The 25620-nt window shown below is 44.7% G+C and overlaps 1 protein-coding gene across 3 annotated transcripts in view; it reads left to right on the plus strand.

The window, feature by feature from the left end:
- The window catches only part of pde4d (phosphodiesterase 4D, cAMP-specific), a 52782-nt gene that overhangs the window by 22878 nt on the left and 4284 nt on the right, over positions 1-25620 (plus strand). For all 3 annotated transcript variants that reach the window (XM_030357715.1, XM_030357714.1, XM_030357716.1), the window contains exons 2-14: positions 6127-6318; positions 8707-8743; positions 8860-8936; positions 9428-9477; positions 13902-14014; positions 20123-20216; positions 20525-20700; positions 20925-21023; positions 21143-21307; positions 21728-21827; positions 23453-23607; positions 24596-24718; positions 25252-25434. In XM_030357715.1, coding sequence (XP_030213575.1) covers positions 6127-6318; positions 8707-8743; positions 8860-8936; positions 9428-9477; positions 13902-14014; positions 20123-20216; positions 20525-20700; positions 20925-21023; positions 21143-21307; positions 21728-21827; positions 23453-23607; positions 24596-24718; positions 25252-25434 — 1564 coding nt within the window. The remainder of the gene's footprint in view (positions 1-6126; positions 6319-8706; positions 8744-8859; positions 8937-9427; positions 9478-13901; positions 14015-20122; positions 20217-20524; positions 20701-20924; positions 21024-21142; positions 21308-21727; positions 21828-23452; positions 23608-24595; positions 24719-25251; positions 25435-25620) is intronic.

Raw genomic sequence — 25620 nt, forward strand, 5'->3', positions numbered from 1 at the left:
CGCCTGGGGATCCTCTCTGCTCGCTACCTTGGTAAACCTGGGGGGATGGGGGGGGGTTGTTTGTGCAGTCCTGTTTGAGCCCCATCCAGCAGATCTCTTGTTCACGCCACCTGGGGACTAAGTAGGGAGTCATGGGGTGGTGCGGGGTGCACAGGGAGGCCAAGCGCATTGGGTGTTGAACCAAGGCCAAGCCGACCACATCGAGCACGTCTTTGTTTGACGTAGTCAGCCACGTCATAAAGATTAGTATGCACACACACACCAAAAGGTTAGAGACAGGTTATGGGCGGTTTCGAAACACGGTTTGACCCGTTCACTAAGCCATCGGCAATCAGAGGCGAGTCCCCGAGATAAACAGAATTGTTACGTGGGTGCACCGCACGTCGAAACACAACGGATTTGCGTTCAAATACTAATAATATTTCCCCCCCCCTGCTTCACTCATTGCGTACATGTGCTTGTGCCTTGTGTATGAGTGAGGGACTTTTCTGAAGTTGGCATGAGTTGTGACGCTGAGGTGGCACAACAACAAGACACTAAGTAACCAGACACTCACTCAGCTCATAGTGAGAGAACTCACAGATGCAGTGCAACAGTAGCAAGAGGTAGAGAGCCTGCACTATTAATATTAGCGTGTGTGTGTGTGTGTGTGTGTGTGTGTGTGTGTGTGTGTGTGTGTGTGTGTGTGTGTGTGTGTGTGTGTGTGTGTGTGTGTGTGTGTGTGTGTGTGTGTGTGTGTGTGTGTCTGGCAGATATGGGAGCATTTCCTGGTTATCAGGGGCTGTTTAGTATCTTCCACTCACACACTTACTGAGATCCGAAAGGAGGCTTCTGGCCCGCCCCCTTTTTTTGAGCGGTGCCATGGTGCAAGGACAGCCTGGTAGGAATCTGAGATGTAGAGCATCAACTATAACATATCCTAATAAACCGGATGACAAAGTCTCTGATTAGTGCTTTATCTGAAGTAGTCCAAACTCAAGATTCAAGACTCATGCTATGTATAGTATACTGTGTTTGATTACGTTATCAGTGGGTCACAAGACTATGTTTATTGAAATAGTCCATAGATCAAGTTAAATTCTCTTTTTGATATTTGCTTTGATATTTGCAATTTCCATATTGTTTTATGTGTCCTGAGGCCTCATAGGAAGCGATTTAATGTGATTGGTTAAAATTATACTACCATGCGTACACACGTACACTTAATTGAACACTTAAACAAGTGAATAGAGTCTTACTCACACACACTGTCACACACTGATCTTCCGTGGCACTTTCCTTTGACTACATTCATGCTCACTCAGCTTTCTAAAACAAACTCAGGTTCCTCTTCTCAGTCTCTTCTTTAACCTAGGGGTCTGAAACAGGGACCGTCCCCAGAATCAAGACCTATGGTCGTATGGCTTTATCTCACACACACCTTCCTTCACCTTCAAAATATGTCCATCCCTCAAGTTTCCACCATAGACATAGACATATAGATATCACAGCTGTTGGTCCCAGTTTAGAAGTTGTGTTTGTGCATCTTTGTTCGAGATCAAACAGAAATCACCATTTGACATGAGGTGGTTGTTGAAGGCTAATATTGCTAATGCCTGGCCCTGTATTAACTAACGCCAATTATTGAAAGGACTCGGATGCATCTCAGTTTGGCATGTGTTCTTCATTTCAACCCCTGTGCTTTTCTACAACTACTCTTATTGATTTCGTCATCTTGAAATAGTTTTATTTTCTTTATTGTTTTATGGTTGTGTGCACTGGGAGTCTGTCCGTGTGTGCCTTATGGGTGGGCCTTTGCAGGTCTACCTGCAGTGAGAGAATGATACAGAGAGACAGAGGTAGGACAAACTGTACCCTGCAATGTCCTACAGTCAATATTATGTTGGCACAAATCATCTGTCTATCTTTGTCAAACTACCCGCTGTTGTATGTTGGAGGGACCATTCCAACAATGGTCCTGCTAACAGCTACTATAGGATGTGTTGGTTATGGATAACAGTCCAATTTCAGTTGAGGAGTGTCTGTCAGAATAGAAAGTGTAAAGGAGGGTAATTTCAAACGTAGGAGATGTGAAGGTATTGCTTCGGAGATGCAGTTCTGTAAAAATGATTGATTGATGGAATGTTAAGTTAGTACATGATGATACCCAGTTCATATTTTCAACCGGATTAAAATATATAATTTGAATAGTGATCATTTTTGGTAATCCATCATTTATGACTAATAAAGTTACTTATTTACTATTATATACATTGAAAGGTAGTTAGAGCTTGGAAGGAAGGCTGCTTCGAGCATTGAATTCTGGTTTGAGAACGGCCGGTGTTTCACAAGAGTCTTTTCCAGCAAAGTCCTCCAGATGGATGTGAGCGCTGATGTTCACCAGATGATGATTGCTGTTTCTTAAGCTTCCTGTCTGCTCTACAACATCAGTCAGGCTAAATGTTATCCCCCCACATCTTGGGGCTCAGATCATTTCCCTTTTATAGATTGGACTTTCCGATCATCGTTCTCTCCTCCCTAAGATATTTTGTCCAGATCTGTCCAGCCCAACTCTGCTAATCGTCATGTTTCTCCCATCCCATTGTTTTAAAGCTGCAATGTGAAGAATTGAGTGGCATCTAGCAGTGAGGCTGCCATTTGCAACTAACTGAATACCCCCAACCTCCCCTGAACTGGCTTGCAAAGTGCCAGTGGGTACTTCCAAAGTGCTGCTATCATCTACGACTGCTTTATATAATGCATTTAGTTATTAAGTCTGTGAAACTAAAGGAAATAGTTTAGAAACATGGCAGTGCAACATGGCGGGCTACGTGGAAGACGACCCGCTACCCAAGTAGATATAAAGGGAATCATTCTAATGCAATGAAAACACAAGTCTTATAGTCATTGCATTATACATTACCGTAATTAAAACATTGTGGAATTTTATTAAAACATTGTGACAGATGCCACATTTTACACACTGCGCCTTTAAGTCTCCACCATACCCACCAGCACCGCTGCCCTTATGCTCATTCTTTTGGTTTGTTCTCGCTAATTTAACAAAGTCGGCCAGCTCAGGGGTTTCGGGTAGGGAGAATGAGCCCCACATTCCCACTTTGAAGTCACATATTAAACGTTTGCCACCCCTTGCTGGTTTTAAAGTAATGCCTCAGTCCCAAAGTCTGTCCTGGCCGGTCATGCATAACCAATGAATATGGGCTGATGCATGCCTAACTATGCGTGTTGCAAGACACAAGGGGCTTAAAGGAGATGTGGGGGCTGGGAAGGGGGTCTGTGACGTACAAATGTGTGGGATTATGACTCAGCTGTTGGACATATGTCAAGTGTTCACCTGCTCATGTCACTCTGCCTTGTGTGTGTGTGTGTTTTTGTGTGCTGTGTGTGCGTGTTGCAATGCAGACGATGTAGAACATAAGCACACGCATGTCGTGTGACGTATGGCCCATACGCATGTATGTATTTATGGAGAGCATGTTTATGTTATGTCAGGCATGGGTTCCGCAACCGGGACTAACCAGGGCTAATAGATGGATAATTCACGAGGCGGTGGGCACTGTGAGAAGCTGTGTTGAGTTTTGAATAGTAGTTATGACCAGTAGTCCATATAATAATGGATCATATAGTAATAAAAACAAAACAGCTGGGACTGAAAAATAACCACAACAGTAATCATGAATCAATTTATTTGTGCTGCACAAAGACACAATTCAAAAAAATATATAAGTATATAAGGGTGTGCGTGTGTACAAGCTTATGTGTGTGTGTACACATGCGCGTGTGTTTGTGTGTTTAGGCATTTGATAATAATAGGAATAAAAATAACCACCACCACCACCACACTAAGATTTTTTGTTGAGTATTTATTTGTTGAGTAGCTGTGTGTGTATGTGGGTGTGTGTGTTTGGTATTGGTGATGGAATGGTCATTTGAAAAACTACTCTTAAAAACTAAACCTGATGTGTCTTTTTACTGACCAACTAGAACCTCCTGCCGAAATATCTGAAGTACACACTTTTGCACTGTACAGGTTGCACAAGCGGGGTCTGATAATTTTATGAATTATATGAAAATATTTATTTTCCTCTTACAAGAACCTGACACTGGCCACGTTGCAGTGCAGCAGTCACCAAATACCAGTTATTGATATATTCACCTTTTTGGCCCAAAAAGCATGTTTGTGGGGGTGGGGTGAGTGTCTACTTATGAGGAAGAGAGAGAGAAGCCATACATAATAGATGGCTGCGGGGGGGGGGGGGGTAATATGCTAGGATAATCACTTCTCCCTCAAGTATTACTTGCCTTACATAAAAGAGAGAGAGAGAGAGAGAGAGAGAGAGAGAGAGAGAGAGAGAGAGAGAGAGAGAGAGAGAGAGAGAGAGAGAGAGAGAGACCTACTCAGACAAAACTCAAGCCAAAGCCAAGTGTGTACTTTTCCTTGACATATGATGTACACTTACATGTACTTGATGTTCTATAGTCACGCATCACGTTATCCAAACATCAAGATCAAATGTTGGATAAACTCCTGTCGAGCCTGACATGGAATGAAAACTCTCCGAGAACATGTGTTTGTCTATATTATTCATGCGTTTGATCAGGATGTATTTATGGGGCACATCTAAACAATGACACTCCATGATGGCTTTGCGTAAACAATATGGACCATTGTCTTTACAGCTTAAGCCTCACATGGTGTTTACAAATGGAGTTGGAACGTCAGGGGTGGCCAGCCCAGGGAAACTGAGCTGTATCGTGTTGATGAAGGCCCTTGGAGAGCTCTGATGCTCCCTGGTGGTTGTTTCTCTGCTCCCATCACCTTCACTTCCCCCATCTCCGCTGAAGGAGTACAGAACCCAACTTGAAATGTAAAAATTCGGGGACACAAGTGTCATCAGGATTTTTATATTTTATTGTTTTCTTTTTAAATTCTCTTCCTATATTACCTTATCACCTAGCCTTTATTTTGTTTCGTCTTGGTGTGTTTTGGTTGTGTGTGTGTGTATATCCTACATTATTTGTTGTGGCATACATACATGTCGTACAAAGCAAGCAAGCTGTGCTTGGGCTTCAAATATGTGTCGTGAGACAGCCCGTTGTAAGCACGGAGTCGTTGCACTTGGAATGGTACCATGTTTGCATTTGCCTTTGTTGATGTAGCTTGAAAATCAAATGTGGTGATAAGAAAAGTAGTTTATCTTAAATATATGATAAAGCACAATGCTGAGTGCTTTAATATTCCAAACCAAACAGCCTCCGCGCACCCCTGACAGAGAAGTCGCTCGCAAAGAATTCCCCTCACTTCCTCCAGTCTTTTCTCAGCACATCCCGCGTACACGCACAGGCAATCGCTAGTTAGGCTAGCGCTGACGTTAGCATTACAATGTGCTATGACCGCTCCAATCTAATGTCTAATGGGGATTAACACTATGGCCGCTTCTCAGTGTAGGGATGATGACACCCCTCTGTGTCATGCTAGGAGGGAAAACCCCCACCCTCTCTCTCACTCACCCCACCCTCCTCCTCCTCCTCCTTCTCCCCCTGACCTCAGGTCCGGGGCCTGGATTATGAGCTTGTCTGGTAACCGTAGCGATAAGGCCGATATCCCTGGCAGGCCGTGTGTTGCCTTTCACCTGGGTTGACGCTCACCTGGGAGACACTTAGTAGCCCGCTCTGACGTCACGGCAGGATGTAGCCTCGCTGTCGTCGTCGGCAACGGCTTTCCTTCCACGAGAGCGCAGGGCGTAATCTGAGCCGCGCGCTTCCCGGCGGGGACGGATTGTCGCAAGCTCTCGGCACTCCTGTGACGCAAAGCAGCGACGATAGGATAGAGAAACCGGGGTGCTCCTGTGGCGCACCGGGGTAGAGCGTGTACGTAAGGCCCAGTCCTATTCGCATTCCCTCTATCTCCCATACCTCCCTAGCTATCTCACTCTATAATCAAGCATAAAAATCAGCGTTACGCTGACGCTAATAATAGGATGGGTCAGTGTGTTGGCTCTGGTTTATTGTATTTAAAAAATAATAATAATAATCATTGGTCGGTCGAAGCATTTGAAGAACCTCAGTCTTTTAAATCGTGGAACATGTTCTATAACGTTGTATTTCCTGTGTTCTCCCCAACAGTTTCGATGTGGACAATGGCACCTCGTCGGGCCGCAGCCCCCTGGACCCCATGGCCAGCCCGGGCTCCGGCCTCATCCTCCAGGCCAACTTTGTGCACAGCCAGCGGAGAGAGTCCTTCCTCTACCGCTCTGACAGCGACTACGACCTCTCGCCCAAGTCCATGTCCAGGAACTCCTCCATCGCCAGTGACATGTGAGTCCATGAAGAACTCTTTCTGTTCCGGTGATGGACGGCGGTCCCATGACCTTTCTTCCCGCCTCGTTCACATTCGCAAGCCTAGCGAGGCTCCAATGTTGTTTTGAAATGTTCTGATTTGAACATGCGTCTTATCTCTGTTTGTCTGTTATGTTAAAGGTGACAACCTATTGTGGCTCGACGTCCGTCGCTACTTTATGTTCAGTACTCGATGCTAAAAATATCACCCAATCTGTGAACGCCTAATCTCTTCCTCTGTGTATATCTTAGTGGGGAGGGTTTTTGGACTGTTTGTTTCGGGTCCACCACAAGTGGCCTGTGGATGACACACTGACACCTCAATATCACCTACATTGGCCCGGGCCCCAGAGACAGTAGCACCAGCGCCCTGGTTAGCTGTGTGGGTGACAGCAGATTCTGAAGTGTCCCATTGAGACTACTATTCATAGCACAGCCCTAGCACGACACGATGGGGTCATTCTCAAGCATAGTTAAGTCTGCTCCGTCGACGGGACCATTAGGACAATGAGATAGTTCTTTCCCTTTTCTATTTTTCTCGACCACAAAGTTAACCTCATCCTCCCTGAGCTGAGCTTCCACATTGATTCCATATGTACAGCAGCAGTACTACCACTCACTTTGAGAACGTGGCTCTCAACCCAAAAACGCCTGAGCTACACTGATGCTAGATTCATCCATTCCCATATGGCCATGGCTATCGAGTTACAATCACTGCTACAGGAAATACAAATATTGACGGAACGCAGAAGATCCAATTTGCAGGAGGGACAAATAAAGGAAACGATGGTGGAGATCATGAGGTCACTCAACAGGTCCTCTCTGTGATGTGAAGGCCAAGCCTCATCCTGTAAATGTAGGGCTCCACAACGATACAAATAAGATTCCTCCAGTTAGTGCGGTTTGTAGTATTTTTCTGTAGACACATACAGCTATGCCCACCTCTCCCATAGCTCTTGACGGGCCACAATTTAGTTCGTCAACTCTTGTATCTCTTTGAAGGCAGAAAGTTGCCACTTCTAGGCACAGTCAGTGCTAATGTGCCATCTCTAAAAGAGGTTGTGATGATAAAATGTATGCAGATTTTGATTCCTGCTTAAAATTTAACCAACTGACGCATAACCAACTGAAATTTGTTATCATTCTAAAAATGTTGTGGAAAACAACTGCTTCACCATAAAAACAAGCAGATTGATTGCCTCAGCATCGTTCTTTATTACTTTTAGTAAAAAGATAATACTAAAACCACAACTATTGTTAGATGATCAACACAAGTTATTAGGTGTAGCCTATTGTGTCATGATGGAGGCTTTACCCTACCCTGGGGCAATATGTTTTTTTTATCTCTTTCTTGATACACTAATTGTTTCCAGTTCATTGAGTCCAACGTGACATTAGACTGATATTACAGACAGGAAATATGCAATCTAAACAGACGCCGTTGGTAAATTAAACCTACTCTTATTTGTTCATGTAACGATAACGCATGAAAATATTGACATTTTCCGCCACATTAAAAGCACAGTAGGCGTTGTTATTCTTCCATAACACAACATTAAATAGTGGAACCAAACTATAAATGTGGTCGTTTTTCCAAAAACAAAACAATGGCCAGTGTGTGTGGTGTTGGGGACATACTCCTTATCTTAGCATAGGCTAACAGAGTGTGACACCACGTGGCTACGCTGGTCGTCAAGACAACCGTCACCCCAGACAAACAGCAGAGGAGACACCCGGTAAACAAGCGTCTTTAGTCTTCTCTCGGGTTAAAGACATACGCGGAGAGAGACTGAGAATAATGAGCGGAAAGAAAATAAACCACCCTGCGGTGTGATGATGTGTGTCACCGGTCTACAGAGTTATCCTCCCGTTCGGTCCATAAGAACCCATAGCGATGACATTCATCTGACTGTATGAATATAAACAACCGTACACATTGAATTTAAAACCAGAAAAACACCTGTTGCAGTTCATACAAGCCTAGGGCTATGCCTTTGCAAACCTTGTGATAATTATTCAGATTGTCAACCAGTAGAGGGGCTTAGCTGTAGCTGTGTCTATAGGTGCATCTGCATTGTGACACTGGTATTAGTATAGGATAATTAGGATATCATTCATAGGTATACCTACCTCAGGATAACTAACAATGCAGCTCTAACTTTGTATGACTTTCGCTCTCTCTATCTCTCTGTCTGTCTGTGTGTCTCTCTCTCTCTCTCTCTCTCTTTCTCTCTCTCTCTCTCTCTCTCTCTCTCTCTCTCTCTCTCTCTCTCTCTCTCTCTCTCTCTCTCTCTCTCTCTCTCTATCTCTCTCTATCCCTATCTCTATCTCTATCTCTCTCTCGCTCTCTGTCTCTGTATTTTTCAGTCATGGGGACGATATGATTGTAACGCCGTTTGCACAGGTGAGCATTTCTTTCTACTTTCTTATGGCTCAGTTTTGATGTCACTCTACAAATGCGCTTGTGTGGACTTTTGAAACAAGAATCGCCTTGTCTAACGTCTGCCTTTTATCCTTCAGGTTCTGGCCAGTTTAAGAACCGTACGAAACAACTTTGGTGCTCTCACCAACATACAGCAAGACAGAGCGTCAAATAAGTAAGTTGTATTTTCTTTAATGATGAAGGATTCATTACTCATTACATAACAAGATACTCATCTGTACACATGTTATGATCAAATGTGAGTATATCTTATTATGTACTGTCTGTTCTGAACATAGCAAACTGGAAGATTAAGCTAATGTGTTTTCAGCATTCAGCAACCCCCCCCCCCCCCTTCCTATTCCCTCAGCCTTCATTCACATGCAGAAGCAGTTTCTACTGTAACGGCTCTTCCTTCATTGTCAAGCTTTGTGCGCCCTCTGTTGTATTAATGGGGGTACTACAACAACAACCTGGGCCTGTTCTATAAAGGAGCCCCCCTCCACCCAGACAGCACTTTGTGAACAGCGATGTAAGAGTAGAGACCCAGGGGAATACTGCATATTTACAGTTGACAACAATGTAGAGCGTTTGGATGAATAGGCTGAAAGAAATGATTTTCAGGGAACATCAGTGAGTGTTTTTTGTCTTTTCCCTCCATTCCAGGAGATCACCCATGTGTAACCCACCTCCTTTCACAAAGACCTCCTTTACAGGTATGTGTCTAGCTTGAGTCTATCATATTGTGTGTGCATCGTCTGTGGGATTCAGCATGAAATGAGCGCTCATGTATAGTATATGTTTAAGACTAGCTTGCTTGTCGCGTTTCTTTCTTTCTGGTGTGATTGAGATAAAATGAATGGATGCCATGTTTGACGGGGCTGTTTGTAAACGATGATACTGATACTGTTGTTGTTGATGGACGGACCCTCGCATCCTATTGGGGGAGCCAGAGAACATGAAAAGTAATATGAAACGTGAATGGAATAAAAAATATTGCTTGCACATTTGAAAGGGGTGAGATTTGCTGGAGAAACTCTGGTTACGGTTTAGTGTGTTTTAGATTTTTATTTTCGAGTGCGTACTGTCGAGTATAGACACACCCTGCTAGTAGTCTTGTCCACCCCCAAGATCCCAAAGCTAGACTCAATCAGTAACAGATCATTATAGAGGTATGTACGCGCGTCCTGTGATCTCTTTCAGCAGACAGGCACACTCACCTCTCCCATTCCTAGCACACTTTTCAACCCTTGTAAACTCTTGAAAGCAGAAATTTGACATTTATAGTCACAGTCAGTGACGATGTACCGCCTCGCTGAAATGTTTCCCTCCCCTTTTCTCTTTGATGGGTTGTGGGGGGGGGGGTTCCCAGCATTGACTCACTTTCTGAGGAATCTCTTGTGACATGAATAGACTTACCTTCAACTATAGTTTTGATCTGCTTAGTTGTTCATTGTGAGCGGAAAGTCAAACATACCTAATGCCTCCGCAGTTTTAGGATACATTCATTCAACGCAGACACACACACAACACACAACACACACACACACACACACACACACACACAACTCATGCTAAGCCATTAATACATTATCACATATTTTATTTTCTCTCTATAAAAGCCTCACAAATGTCCCATCTTCAGATTTGCAGCCCATAGCATTACACATGCTGTTATATGGGGATATTGACAAAACCATGCAATGTTTAGCGATCATATTTCATATTGCAGAGCAATAATGGTGGAGGAGGGGGGGAGTGAGTTTTGTTCAGGACCCTGGGTTGAATATATTTTCCTAACATAGAGAGAGAGACCTGCATAGCTGGGCACTGTGTCCCCCTCCACTGAGACACAATAAAATGTAAAATGGCCAAAGGGATTTAATTAGTTACTTTGAATTAGACAGAAGAGAGCCTACTATATAATCAGACTACTATGCTCCTTCATTGACTTGGAGTATAGTAGGCCTCATGTTTAAGCTGCTACGCTTCCCTTCTTTTACCCAGTCTTCCCCTGTTGGCTCCTCCTCCTCCTCCTCTTCCTCCTTCTCCTCCTCCTCCTCCTCCTCCCCCAATCTGGCCTGTCAGTGTATTTACTGGTCATAGGAATATTGATCAGATAATGGAATTTATTTTTAGAGCGGTCTAAAAATAGCGCGAGCCACTGACCCTTGACCTATTGCGGAGGAAGGGATGTGCTGTGTCAAGTTAATGAGACATGCTCTCTTAATTAGCCACCCATGCGGCTCCTGCCCTACAAAATGTCTGAAATAATTATTTGGAATAAAGGGAACTATTATTTTGCTATAGTTGGAGGAAGATAAAGATTTTCAAAGAGAGTACTGCGTAATTATTTTCAATAATTACCCATACCTAACAACAATAATGTAATAATAATAGTTTCCTTTATGATTCGATTTTTTATTGAGAAATGAACATGTTGTAGTATACTTGTACTACTTACACTATACTATGCACTATACAGCATGACCTAGTAACCGTAATGCATACCGTAATGCATGCAGTTCGGCTTATTTCCTGCATTTCCTGGTATACCTAGAAATGCATCCTTTATATTATTACCCCTTCTTCGTCTCCTCTCCCCCACTCTCACCCCTCCTCGACGTCTCACTCTCCTCTCTTCTCCACCCCTTCCTGTTCTCTCGCTCCTCCTTTTCCTTTCTCTCTGCCTGCATGTGTCCCCCATCCGCCCCTCCGCTCCACCGCTGTGGAGCGGTTCCGGTACAGAGTTTGCCTGCAGCCTTGCATCTGTGCGGCAGAGTGGCCTCTCGGAGCGCCGGTGTCTGATGTCGCACTAAGCATGAGAAGAATGTCATTGACGTCAGTGCAGTCGCTGTCAGAGAGAGTAGCACCCCAGCCACTGACACCACATCAGGGGGAGAGGGAAACAGGGCGAGAGCAGGGAGGGATTGGGGGGGGGGGGACAGAGAGGGAGAGAGAGAGACACAGGGGAGAAAGGGATAGTTAGAAAAAGGGAGGAAATAAGAGAGGGAGAGGAAGGAGGTGTGTCATAGCAGGACTTTGGAGGAAGAGGCTGCTTTTTGGGGATTTTTTGGTGGCATGGAGACCCAGAACATTTCGATGCAAAAGACAACATGCACCCAACACATATAATTACAATGCATCCCTTAACTTTAATAGCTCGGCTGAGCCTGTATTTTGTTCAGTGCAGTTGTTGTACGGTGGTACATTTTATTTCTTTCAACATCCAAAATCATTAATAGTGATACTTGTTAAAACAAAAAATGTATGATTATACAAGCAAAATCTCACACATGATGAACGTCTAAACTCTAGCCACAATGGGAGATGGATTACGTTTACCCCTGTTCACATGAATTTCTTGCCTGTGCATGTGGAACAGCATTTCAAGGTGCTCCCATTCCCATATCATATGGCATGAGCAGCGCTGGCTCTTCTAAATAAGTGCAGGCATCAATATTAATTGGCTTGTGACAAGGTGACATTTTCTGTTTGTGAAAGCTGAAAAAAATGAAAGATTGTGTTGGATGCAATTGCTGATAACATAAGTGTGATGTAGTGTTTAAGTCAGTTTCACTCTTGCAAACCCTCAAATAGAAACGTAGGTCCTTAAATCCCGGTGCATTTTTACGTTCATTTCGTATCCCCTGCTCTAGCTAATATTTCCCTTAAATGTGTATTGTAAATCAAACGATATGAATACAGATTTGAACTCATTAAGGTACATACAAGACAGGGAACTCCCTATTCCAGCTCCATTCCTCTATCAACTCTGGCCCATGTTTTACCACCGGCCCTTCCCCATCCACAGTGCAGTCCTCTCTGGCTTTAGAAACAGCTCAGGGAGAGCCGCACGTTTGGCTACCAGGGACGCCGATGCAACAGCAGCCCTCCCCCTATACACACAGCATCTATTGGACCACACGCTCCAGCACAACACACACACACACACAACACACAACACACAACACACACACACAAGCAATGGATTTTAAACCTTTCCTTTCTGGATAGCATGGACATTTTTCATTGGCAGACCGGCTAAGGACTCATGCAATGTGGTTTTGTTATGGTTAGCTCTGCTCCTGATGGATGTGTGTGAGCGTGTGCATGTCTATGGGCGCCTGTGCGTTTGTGTCTGTGTGGCTACGGTGTGTTTGAACAGCCCTTCTGGTGAGCTGGTCGGGCGCGCTATGTCCGATCCTGTCTTTCTACGGTTGTGGACATCACTGGGATGTGAACTCTGATCGCCGCTGAGCTTCTTCCAGGACGGCTCCCTCTCTCTCTCTCTCTCTCTCTCTCTCTCTCTCTCTCTCTCTCTCTCTCTCTCTCTCTCTCTCTCTCTCTCTCTCTCTCTCTCTCTCTCTCTCTCTCTCTCTCTCTCTCTCTCTCTCTCTCTCTCTCTCTCTCTCTCTCTCTCTTGCTCTCTCTTTCCCTCTCGCTCTCTGGTGCACGCGTTCGTGTTCTCCTTCAGACGTCCATCCCTCTCCACAGCAGACATGGGCCTGCTAAGCAGATTGCTCTTCATCCTGCTTCATGAATGGATTAACTCTCCTCTCGCCGACTGCAGACTCCACTTGAGAACCCCGGACCTCTAGATGCTGTTTAAATGGGGTCTGTCGTGCATGGGAGATCATGAGTTTGATCTGCCTAGGTGGATTTCCCCCGTCTCGCTGCTATCTTCTTCTTCTTATTTTTGTTTTTTTTGTACTTCTTTTACCTCGGAAGCTCTGCTGAACTTCTCCTCACCTTGCTAACCCACTCCTCTACGGCCTTCGGACACGATGAGATTTGGTTGAGAGTTCCCTAATAAACTGTCCTGCAACAGAATTTAAATCGAGACTGTTCTTGTGGTACTTTGTTTTTTGGGAGCAGTGGAAGGAGAAATTCAGCCCCTTTGGACACTACATTTTTTCCAGGGACAGGCCTTGCCTTGAGGAGCCCACCCTAGACCACGGGGCTAGCATTAAAAAATCCTGGCCCAGGCTCTCCAGCATGAAGAGTCTCCCATGTGTTCACTCGGGGTATCCCAGCGTAGCTGTCTGTGGGGTGGGAGACCCGGGCAGGCCCGGAGAGTCCGCTAGCCCTCTGAAGAGGGCCCTTACTGATCCTCTGCCCTCCTGTCTCGGTCCTGCAGAGGAGGCCTACCAGAAGCTGGCCACCGAGACCCTGGAGGAGCTGGACTGGTGTCTGGACCAGCTCGAGACCCTGCAGACCAGGCACTCGGTCAGCGAGATGGCCTCCAACAAGGTGAGAAGAACTGTCTCCTTCACACCTGTTATAATCCTTCAGGATTTAGAGCACTGTGTTGCCACTTACGACACTACGAAAAGGGAAGTAGACATGGTCGGGAATGATAATTCACTACACCACCTCATAACCCCTGTTTCATGCACACGAACATATATCCAGCCCTATGTCACTGAAGTAGGTCAAAATCATGTTAGTTCAGTACACCTGATACAACATTACTTTGCCTTTGAGCGAGCACTGTTTGGGTCTGCTTTTAGAATATAGCAAGGTAAATGAAGCAACAGTGTGTTCATCCACTTTGTGATCATAATGAAAGGTTTCTCCTCCTCAGCCGTCTGGGTGTTGTGTAATTTCTTTGCTGATTCCCAGAATGCAATTTGGCGCACTTGTTGTGGTGATGGTGGAGGTACCAACACTGTGCTTGCACCTCCATTTTCATTTCTGAGAAATTCTAGTCATTACATTTTCGTAATAATTCCCCTGACAACCTTTTTTGCTAGAGGGATGAAGTTAAAAGCTGTTATGAAGACTTCTCATCCTACAAATAAAGCTGTTGAAATTAATCATTCAAATCTTAACTGGATCATGTATTTATTCATGTATATAGACAGTGTACAAAATCCCAGGAATATCCATTGGTTGATATTGATAACATTATGACACACTTATAATTATCAAACGCTGAATAAAAGGATAGAGAATCGATTTGATTTCTATTTAACCAACCCTCCTAGCGTTAATGTTATTTCTTTACCATCCAAAACTGTTAGGCTCTAGATTCCCCCCACAGGTTTATTCCCCTCCCTGCTCGCTAGCATGCAATGCTAAGATGCAATGCTGGCCCTGGTGGCATGATGTGAACGTGTCCCGGTCATGAGGTGTGGTGTCTCGCTGTTGTAACGTGTACTGTTTCTACAGTCAGCCAAGGGGGCACGCATCAAGGTGCATGTGTTGTTTTCTCTTTGTGCGTAAGGCAGAGCAGAAGCATTGTCATGCAGGCACAGAGCTATGCAGTGAGCATGCCCAGTTCCCTTTTTACTGAGAGGAGGAGGTGGTGGTGGTGGTGGTGGTGGGTGGTTGGTGGGGCCCTGCCATGGTGCTCTGCATGCCGATCAGCTCTGGGCTCTGGTGATGTCACACACCGTGATGTCACAATAGGGGGAGGGGCGGGGGGGGGGGGGGAGATACGCTGTGGGTAAGACAAGCCAGGACAAAGGAACACGCGCGCCACGCACACAACCTCATCTCAAAGATGTCCGCGTCACACTTCATATTTCCTTTTTGTATTTTGACCGGGTGTTTTTTTGAAGAAAAAGGTCTCGAGAACGCAAGGGTGTAAATATGCGGTGTCTCACCGTTGCTCACAGAGCGCGGCTGTCTCCGGTTGTCATGGCAACAACCACGGGCCTAGCAAGAGAAAAAAAAAAAAAACCTCCCTTCTCACTCCAACAACACACACGCCATGCGCACATGCGCATATGTATACGTGTGCATACAATGGCCCCTCGAAAACACAATATTGCTACGTAGCCGCCTTAGCTGGGCCTCCTCTGGTAGCTGTGTCCACAGGCCTCCTGTTGAGCTCAATTCACCCTTTATTCCTTATGTATTATTAAGTCAGTCCCCAGAATTTACCCTGCAGCAATATCGATCCAAAGAGCTATCATACCTTTAAGTTCTTATTCTAATATTATAACTAACACTATTATAGGGGGTAGTAGTAGTTTGATGTTTGATGATGTTTATTTTCGTGTAATGCGCCACAAGTGGCCCATCCCACACAGGATTACAAGACACTGATATAACTACACAAAGAGTGTAGCACATACACACTCACAATACACTATACAATGCAATACAATACATCCGGCACCGGATAAACACACTAAATATAAATTGATATATTCCTCTTAGCCCACAGTAGTAGTAATAGTATCATCATTGCTGTGTTAAGGCCCTGTGGTTAGGTGTCATGGTCTTGGCAGGTCTTGTGCCACTTCAACTCTACACTAATGTTTCATTGTTAGTGTGCGCCCCTCAAAGTGTACAGAGTGCCTGCTCCGGCCCAAAATAAAAGATGGCCGGCAGTCTAACCTCAAAGTACGGGCTACAGCAAAAGGTGACATCACAAAGCACCGGTTTCGAGCTCCATCACAAATGCAGAGGGATTTGGTTTAAAGGCGGCGGTCGCTCCCTCCTTACCTTTATGACAATGGCCGGGCAGCGGAACAAACCACCGTGTCAGTGACGTAAGCCACGCCGAGCGGCCGTCTGAGCAGTAGCCCTCTGCCACCAACAATACATGTGGGCAAGTGAGAAGAAGCAACGGGAACAGAATGCATGGAGAGTGCTATATACAGCAGGGAATGGATATTTTTGGATACGCCTCGCACCAAAAACAACAACATAGAAGTCACAGCTATCCCTAGTGTGACTCTTTCTGATCCGTACCAAATGATGGTGTTTGCACCTCTCATGATTTATCGATGGCTCCTCTGTGTCTGTGCGTGTGATTGCACTTGTCGTTGTGTGCGTGTGTGTGTGCCTGCGTGTGTGTGTGTGTGTGTGTGTTTTGTGTGTGGTGCTGGAGATATTCTGAAAGTGTGGATAATTCTGAAAGTGTATGTGCCGCGGTGCTGGTGTGTTTGTGTGTGTGTGTGTGTAGGCGAGCATGTGTGTGTGTGTGTGTGCGTGCGTGTGTCCGTGCGTGCGGTCACATCTGCTTCAGCCACTGCTCCCGTCTAGCTGCAAATTGCCTCCAGCGGCAGCGTCCTCTGTAGAGGTAAGGTGTAAAGTAAGCAGAGACAGCTTGAGACCCCATTCAATACACCTCTCTGTACACAGAGGCCCGCGGGAGACTCGCACAATGCCCTACCCTTGGCGTGCGCTGGTGGCTAACATCAGACGTCTCTGCTGGTACCGTCTTTGATTCCCCCTCTCTGCTTAGCGCGTTTTAATTGTTGAGCACATCGCTCATCCTCGCCCCGGTGATGTCGACGTGACTCACCCTGATGGGAGAAATCTAGCGTTATGTGGGAATGCTGCTTCACAAAGGAGTGAGGTCACCTGCTCTGAGCATCTTCTCCCGCTGTAGGTCAGTTGGTACACACAGATACTCTCACGCGCTCACAGGCACACACGTAAGCACGTTCAGCATGCACACGTAAGCATGAACAGTTTGTTCCGACCAGGTCATTTCATTGGACAAGAGGCATTGCATGAGTGTGCCGATTATAGAGTATAACAGCCCAGGGACTTTGAAATATACATGTATCACTCCACTGTCGGGGTATTTATAATGGCTGTTTTATTACATTAACGATACACATTGCACAATGATTGAAACATACAGATAAATGTACAAGATACAAAGTAGCTGTCCTGCGGTAATGTGTAGACCTAAACAAATAAGCAAGTTAGTGTGCAGGAAAATGTTTATGTTGCTTGGCAACATGCCGGTCCCATTCCAGTTGTGGAACTATTTGTTGTTAGCTGAGCCAAATAAATGATTAAACAAACCAATCATAATCTGTGACCGCTTATTGCTGTTAACTAATAAATGGACGCTTGTAGAACTGGGGTATAAAAGCAATATCCCAGTCGAGGTCGTGCTGTTCTACTGAATATCAGCAGGGCTGTGATTCAGTTGTAGGTACAAGGCCACCGGCCCAGTCGTGCTGATATTCAGTACAACAGCACGACCTCGAATATGATATTGCCTCGAGTCTGATACATCTCCCTTCCTCTTGTGTAATACCGGTAAAAAAGAATCGCATGTACTATGCACACACCAGATCCAGAGGATCCCAGAGGAGTTGTGCTAAGTTTCCACGGTACCCTCTACCCTCGATCAGACAGAAGATGACCTCAACGCTCTTCCACTCCCAGCCAATCCGGATCCACGATGATCTCACCGCTCCCCCCTACTCTGTGCCCTGATTTGCTAGTGTTGAGCGACGTAGTGTAGAGAAAAAGGGAAAAACCAGGCAATGTTCTTCACATGGGAAGCTTATGTCAGACGTGGAGGGAGGCAGCCAGTCAGGACGCCCGCCTGGTTTGGAAGCTGTTGACAGAGGAATCTTGCCGCCCTGTTGCTTTAGCGTCAACCAGGCATCCACACCTCCATCAATTATTCACCTCCTCAGCAGCGTGTCTCTGTATGGGAGTGCTGCGCGCGTGTCAGTGCATGTTGTGCTTTGTGTGCATGTGTGTGTGTGTGTGTGTGTAAGAAGCGTGCCAGTGTGTATGATTTTTTGGGGGGCGGGGGGGGTGGTTTTGGTCACGATGCGCTCTGGTTGGATCTGCAGGGAGCCCTACTTTTCTCCCTGAACACTGCTCGCTCGGCACGTCCCGGAATACGAGCGGTTTTCTTTTGGACATCCACGGTTTAGAAATGTGAGGCATTATTCGCAGATTCTCGACGACTGGGTTGGACTCGTCAGAACAGACCCACAGCGAGTGGGTTCGACTGGAACCACCAACCTCCGTGTGCTTTTTCATCGCGAGCTCTCAGTCGTTTCAACTGGTTTTTCTTTTTGGTCTCTTTTCGATTTGTCAAAATGCCTGAAGCCAACTACCTGCTCTCTGTCTCATGGGGCTATATAAAGGTAAGAGTAAAGATATAGAAACGCTATGTTAAAGTCACCCACCATTAGTTTTTTTCGATTAAATGTCAATCATATCCTATAATTTTTCAAGACAAGGATAATCCATTTTTACAGATGTCCGATGCACATCAGGTCCAATACATTTTTATAAGCTGTTTTGCTAGGTGATTTTAGTGCCAATGTTATGGTGGTAGGATGACGTCTGTGGGACTAAACGTACCAGGAAGGATGGTATCTACTAAGCTTCTGTGAAATTATGCAATCTTTTGTTTCAATACAGTTTTGGATTGGATAATGCAAATATAACCTCATTGAATAAAGTAAATATGTTTGTTTTTTTATCTGACTATAGTGCTTGTCAATACAACGAGAGTCTTCACGTTTCTATATATTATTGGTTTTAATTATTTTTAAGAGGACATATTTTGGGCTAATATATGTCCAGTTTAAAGCACTAGACTCAATTATGCATTAAGCACTCTGCCCTCTGTCATAATTGTATAATTTAAGGGATCAATAATGTTCTATAGAATCATTCCATTCACATACACAATATGTTAGGAAACCAGAGGGTCCATTGTCTTTGTTTAAGGGCTTTTTTTTTTTGCAATCGCATATGCAATTATCTTGCTGCGCAATCACTTGGGGAAATGTCTGATTTCAAGCAATCTTTTCGCCATGTCAATCAGTTTGGCCATCAAATCAAAGCATGGGGCTAAATTTGGAGCAAGCCACTCTAATTAAGACCAGGATAAGAGAGCGGGGGGGTTCAAGAGAGACAGAGAGAGAGAGTAAAAGTTGACTCATGGGAAATGTATTAAAACCAATCCAATGTCTACAGGTTTGTTTTGTGAGCAATCAAATAAAAAGTAATGTAACTACCCATACCAATGTACCATTTTACTATAATCATTTTAATGATATATGTGCCTATATATATTTGAAAAGTACATCATTATCTGAATGATACGGGCTTCATTTTGACATTGCCGTCCCGTAGCGTCACCGAACCCAGGTGGTTACCTCTATTCCAGGCCCCTCTGGCTCTGCTGCCACGCTCAGCCCCACAGCTGCGTCCCTGATCCTGTGGTCTACGCAGTGCCCTTCTATTACGTTTCCATTGTACATTTCATTTCAATTATTTCCTCAATTTGCATCATTTGTTTCACTGGGTTTATCATGTGTAAATGAAAGTAATCAAATCTTTGCGCCACTGAACCATATTCATTAAAAAATAAAGAAATCCTGAATACATCATTCATAAGGACACAATGCCCTCTCTAATTCTCTTTGTGTGTTCATCTGTATTCCTACTTTGTTGCATGCAAAAGTTCCTCTTACGTACAGCCAATCCCTGCAAAACTGGTCAGATGAATAACCCTCGTCTCTTTGTGTTTTTGTCCGTCTGTGTGCGTATGCGCGCGTGTGTGTGTGTGTGTGTCCGTGTGTGTGTTTGCCTGTATGTGCGTGCGTGTGTCTATTTGCTTGTCTCTTTCAGTTCAAGAGGATGCTGAACAGGGAGCTCAGTCACCTCTCAGAAATGAGCCGTTCTGGTAACCAGGTGTCTGAGTTCATCTCCAGTACCTTCCTGGGTGAGTGGGGCCGGCACACCGGGGTCTCAATCCAAACACACATTTTCTCAACAGACTCCATTCACACGCAGACACAGGGCCTGTGCAAGTATTTATATTTTATAAAAAAAGAAAAAATACCAATGTATGGTTGACAGTAGCTAACCACAAACTATGTTTTGATGAATTAAGGTGCTCAAAAAAGTGTCAATAAATAAACAATATAAAATAAATCAAACACCATTTATTTTGTGTCTCCATAACGGGGAGCAAAGCCCTCCTTCGCTCAACCAAGTGTGTGCTGTGGTCTGGCCGTCTCTCCCCGACAGACAAGCAGCATGAGGTGGAGATGCCCTGCCCTCAGAACCAGAAGGAGAAGGAGAAGAAGACCAAGCCCATGTCCCAGATCAGCGGGGTGAAGAAGCTGCAGCACTCGTCCAGCCTCACCCACTCCAGCATCCCTCGCTTTGGCGTCAAGACGGAGACGGAGGACGAGCTGGCTAACGTGCGTGTTGGGTTTGAGACTGTGTGTAGACAGTATGATGTGTTGTGTGTTGAACAATGTGAATAGGTTACCGATGGACAGTCTGTTAATCGAGAGTGTGTTTTGGATATAAAGGGTTTCCAACAGGTTTTGAATGTGGAAAGTAAAAGCTGGTGTGGTAGAAAGGTCTAAACATAAAAAGGAATTGTCATTCACATTTATTTTTTTCTGCATCAATTCACCAGGAAATGGAAGATGTGAATAAATGGGGCCTTAACGTGTATAAAATCACAGAGTTCTCCGGGAACCGGCCACTAACGGTCATGATGCACACGATATTCCAGGTGACAATCTGAATCTTGAACAACAAACTTTATGGTTTAATATTTGACTATTGCTATACTATTTTCAGTCGGGCTCATTTATAAACCTCCTTGTTATTTTTCTTTCTTGTAATCCCTAGGAGAGAGACTTGTTAAAAACATTCAAAATTCCACTTGACACCTTTATAACGTACCTGATGACCTTAGAAGACCATTACCATGGCGATGTGGCCTACCATAACAACATCCACGCTGCTGACGTCACTCAGTCCACTCACGTGCTGCTCTCCACCCCCGCCCTCGAGGTGAGACACACACACACACACACAGACACACACAGACACACACACACACACACACACACACACACACACACACACACACACACACACACACACACACACACACACACACACACACACACACACAGCACAATCCACACCACGCCCAAATTCAACTAGCTTCAAAGAAATGCTAGCTCAAAGATCAATTGATGGCTCTTAGTCACGCATGCACGCACAAACTCACACACACACACACACACACACACACACATGCACGCACACACTGGATTCCTTCATCAATTGATTTCATTCTCCTTCTTTCTGCCTTCCCCTGATCTCATTATCCGTGTACAGTTGGAATTCTTTTCAGTCAACCAAATCCTAGTATCTTGCAAATGTACCGGGGCAACACATCTGATGTGATTGTGATGTGCGTTCCAGGCTGTGTTCACAGACCTGGAGATCCTAGCTGCCATCTTTGCCAGTGCGATTCACGACGTGGACCATCCTGGTGTTTCCAACCAGTTCCTCATCAACACCAGTGAGTCTAAATACGGCCCGAGTTAACATCCACGTCACACCACGTCTCAGCTCTGTGCACGTGCACACACATGCAGATGCGCACAGACACCCACGCACAGACATACACACACACGTATGCACACAGGCAGCCACACACAGACACATACACACACATGCAGACACACACACACATGCACACAGACATACACACACATAGGCACACAGGCAGACACAGGCAGACACATACATACGAACACACACATACAGAACCACACAGAGGCAGAAACACATAGACATACGCACCACACAAAGACAGATTCTTTCATTGTTTAAATGAGGGGACTCTGATTTGTGTTTTAAAGCCAGTGGAGTTCATGGAGGCAATGAATGGTGTATTTTAGGTACCACTTGGCAGGCCTTAAAGTTTGGGAGGCCTTAAAATGAGTTAAATATCGTTCAATCATTAGGTTCAACAGTAAATGCATCTACATATCAAACATGAGCAAGTTGCCCCATCAGACGCAATTTAATTATTTGAAATGAGTTTAAAACTAGAAGGCGGATGTGCAGAACACTGTTTTGTACCTTGCTGGGACACCCATCTCATACGTTCTTCCTTTCTATTGCACATATGATTGGATAAGAAAACAGCCTTACCCAACGTGAATTGGAATGGCAAGGGGGAAAAATCGAATACGATGTCGCCCTAACACCAGAGGGGAGAGGGATTCCCTGAGTGAGGCAGCGTGAGTCACCCCTGTTAGGCAGCTCCAGACAACCTCAGAGTGGGATCCTCTTTCTCCTGGGCAGGACTAATGCATCCTAATGGAAAATCTAAATACAGCTGGGTAGACCTTCAAGTGACCCAGAGAAGGGAAACCTCTCCATCGATGGGAACATAACAAACCAAATGTGACCACATTATTTTCCAACTGCTCCTCTTGTACCCCCTTCCCCCCAACGCAAACCCGGTGCTGCTGCTGGGCTGTGCTGGTTCACTGTTGGTTCCGCGCGCCAAGTCCTTAAGATCCAGCTTGATTTTCCACAGACTCTAGGGCTAGAGTAGAGCCACGTCAATGCGTCAGCGCATACGACCACGTTGCCTAGCATCGCGTCAGGACGTTAAAAGTAACGGCGAAAATTAACGTGTTAAAATCACGCTAACCCAGTGCTAGACATCACTGGTTCTTGTTTCTGGACCAGCGTAGAGTTGGTTCTGAGTTGGAACCTGATTTTCTGGCCCGGAGCCAGGATTATTTATGTGGAAAAGCCAAGAACTGCACTGAAACCACGTTGTTGGAAAAGGGGTATCACTGAGTACATTATAGGGGTTTGAGCCAAAATAACCTTAGAAGTCATCACTTTTATTTGGGGTCATTCCATCACCACCACCCGCCTAATTACACGAACATTGAAATGTTCAAAGATGCAAAACTGTGTTCACGTCGCAGCTAATACATCAATACGGTATTTTTTTTTAATTTGACCGTGTGTCGTGTACAAACCAACAATTTTCTGAAAGATAAATGAAAAAAAGTGGGATCATGAGGTTAAAAAATAACATCTTACCTCATCCTCTGTTTTCAGCAGATTGTACCTTTTGAATGCTCCCTGTCTGTAACTTGTGTGCTGTCGTGTCCCCAGACTCTGAGCTGGCGCTGATGTACAATGACTCGTCGGTGCTGGAGAACCACCACCTGGCCGTTGGCTTCAAGCTCCTGCAGGAGGAGAACTGTGACATCTTTCAGAACCTGACCAAAAAACAACGACAATCACTGCGCAAGATGGTCATCGACATTGTAAGTTCAGACCGCATCCACTGACGGTTTAGCTAGGCTAATGATTATGTGAATTCTTGAGATGCTAATTGTCGCTAATGGTTTGGTGACTTCTAGCAATGCAAAGGGTTTGGTGAATTCTTGGGATGCTAATGGTTGGGTGAATTCTAGCAATGCTAAGGGTTTGGAGAATTCTTGCCAGGCTAAGGGTTAGGTGAATTCTTTGGAGGCCAAGGGTTTGGGGAATTCTAGCTATGCTAAGGGTTTGTAGAATTCTAGCAATGCTAAGGGCTTGGTGAATTCTAGAAATGCTAAGGGTTTGGTGAATTCTAGCTATTCTAACAGTTTGGTAAATTCTAGCGATGCTAGTGGTTTGGTTACTGTTTCTTATAGCTATGCTAATGATTTGGAGAATTTGAGTTATTCTAACGTTTTGATAAATTGGGAATTCTAGCTAAACTAATAATTTGATGTGTTCTATGGTGAATTCTAGCTATGCTAATCAATTGTTGCATTTCAGCTATGCTCAAAATCTTTGAATTCTAGATATGATTACTGTTCTTGGTGAATTCTGGCAATGCTTATGATTTGGAAAATTCTAGCGACGCTAACGGTTTGGTAAATTCAAAGCCAGTGGTTTGATTACTGTTTTTTATAGCTATGCTAATGGTTTGGCGGTTTCTAGATATTGTCATGGTTTAATGAATTGTGAATTTAGCTATGCTAATTCTTGTTTTATGCTATCTATACTAATTGTATGGGGAATTCTAGGTATGCTAATGAATGCTATGTGACTAATTGTTTGGTGATTTCCAGCTATGCTCATATGTTGAAATCTAGATATGCTAGTGATTTGGTCAAAGGTTTTGCTGCCACCTTTCGAGTATTCTTGTATTGCATTTAAACAAATGGAAAGTTTTTACCAATTACTGACAAGGTGATTAACTAGTCCTTAATATCGTTTGATGTTGATTTAGGTGTTAATTTATGCATGATCTGTGTTGTCCAGGTCCTCGCAACAGACATGTCCAAGCACATGAACCTACTGGCCGACCTGAAGACCATGGTGGAAACCAAGAAAGTGACGAGCTCCGGTGTCCTGCTCCTCGACAACTACTCGGACCGAATACAGGTCCGGCCCCAACACTCTTAACAACTTGCGTCATGCATTCTCCTTAACTGATCGTTGAACACGTTAACAGAATGGTTGTATTTTTCCTCTCTTGTTTTATCTATATTGTTATCGGCATTAGTTATTTGAAAAATGAACTCATGAAGCACAAATCATTTCAACAAACCGAATAGTAAAACAAAGCGGCACTCGCTGGAGACGGCTGCTCTTGTCAGCCTGTCTATTTCTAGGCGAACAAGACAGACCAAACCAAACCCATTTTTAAGAAGTGGTAAATAAAACCTACATTGTCGGTGAATACATTTTCTATTGTTTCAAATTCTTAACAGCGATTAATTGATTACGAATGAATCATTAACATCCCTACTTTGTATGCTCATGCAATGCCACCTTCTCCCTCCTACTAATACAGGAACATATCGTAGATAGATGAATGCTATACAGTGACTGCTACAGTCACTGTCAGTTGTTTCACTGGCGGTTGTAAGGGGCGTAGCGGCCACTGAGTTTGTCGCTGGTGTCGGTGCGTCCAGGTACTCCAGAACATGGTGCACTGTGCGGACCTGAGCAACCCCACCAAGCCCCTGCAGCTGTACCGCCAGTGGACGGACCGCATCATGGAGGAGTTCTTCAGCCAGGGGGACCGGGAGAGGGAGCGGGGCATGGAGATCAGCCCCATGTGTGACAAGCACAACGCCTCGGTGGAGAAGAGCCAGGTACACACGCGCGCACGCAAGCACACGCACAGGTCACACAAACACAGACACATACAGACACAGTCGCTCACTCACTCACTCACACACACCAACACAAACACACACACATACGCACACAATTATATATACATTGACATAACCAATGAACATTGTTAGGGTTAGGTTATTGTAATTTGGACACACAAA

Source organism: Gadus morhua, chromosome 6 (assembly GCF_902167405.1).
Source record: "Gadus morhua chromosome 6, gadMor3.0, whole genome shotgun sequence".
Classification (NCBI taxonomy): Eukaryota; Metazoa; Chordata; class Actinopteri; order Gadiformes; family Gadidae; genus Gadus; species Gadus morhua.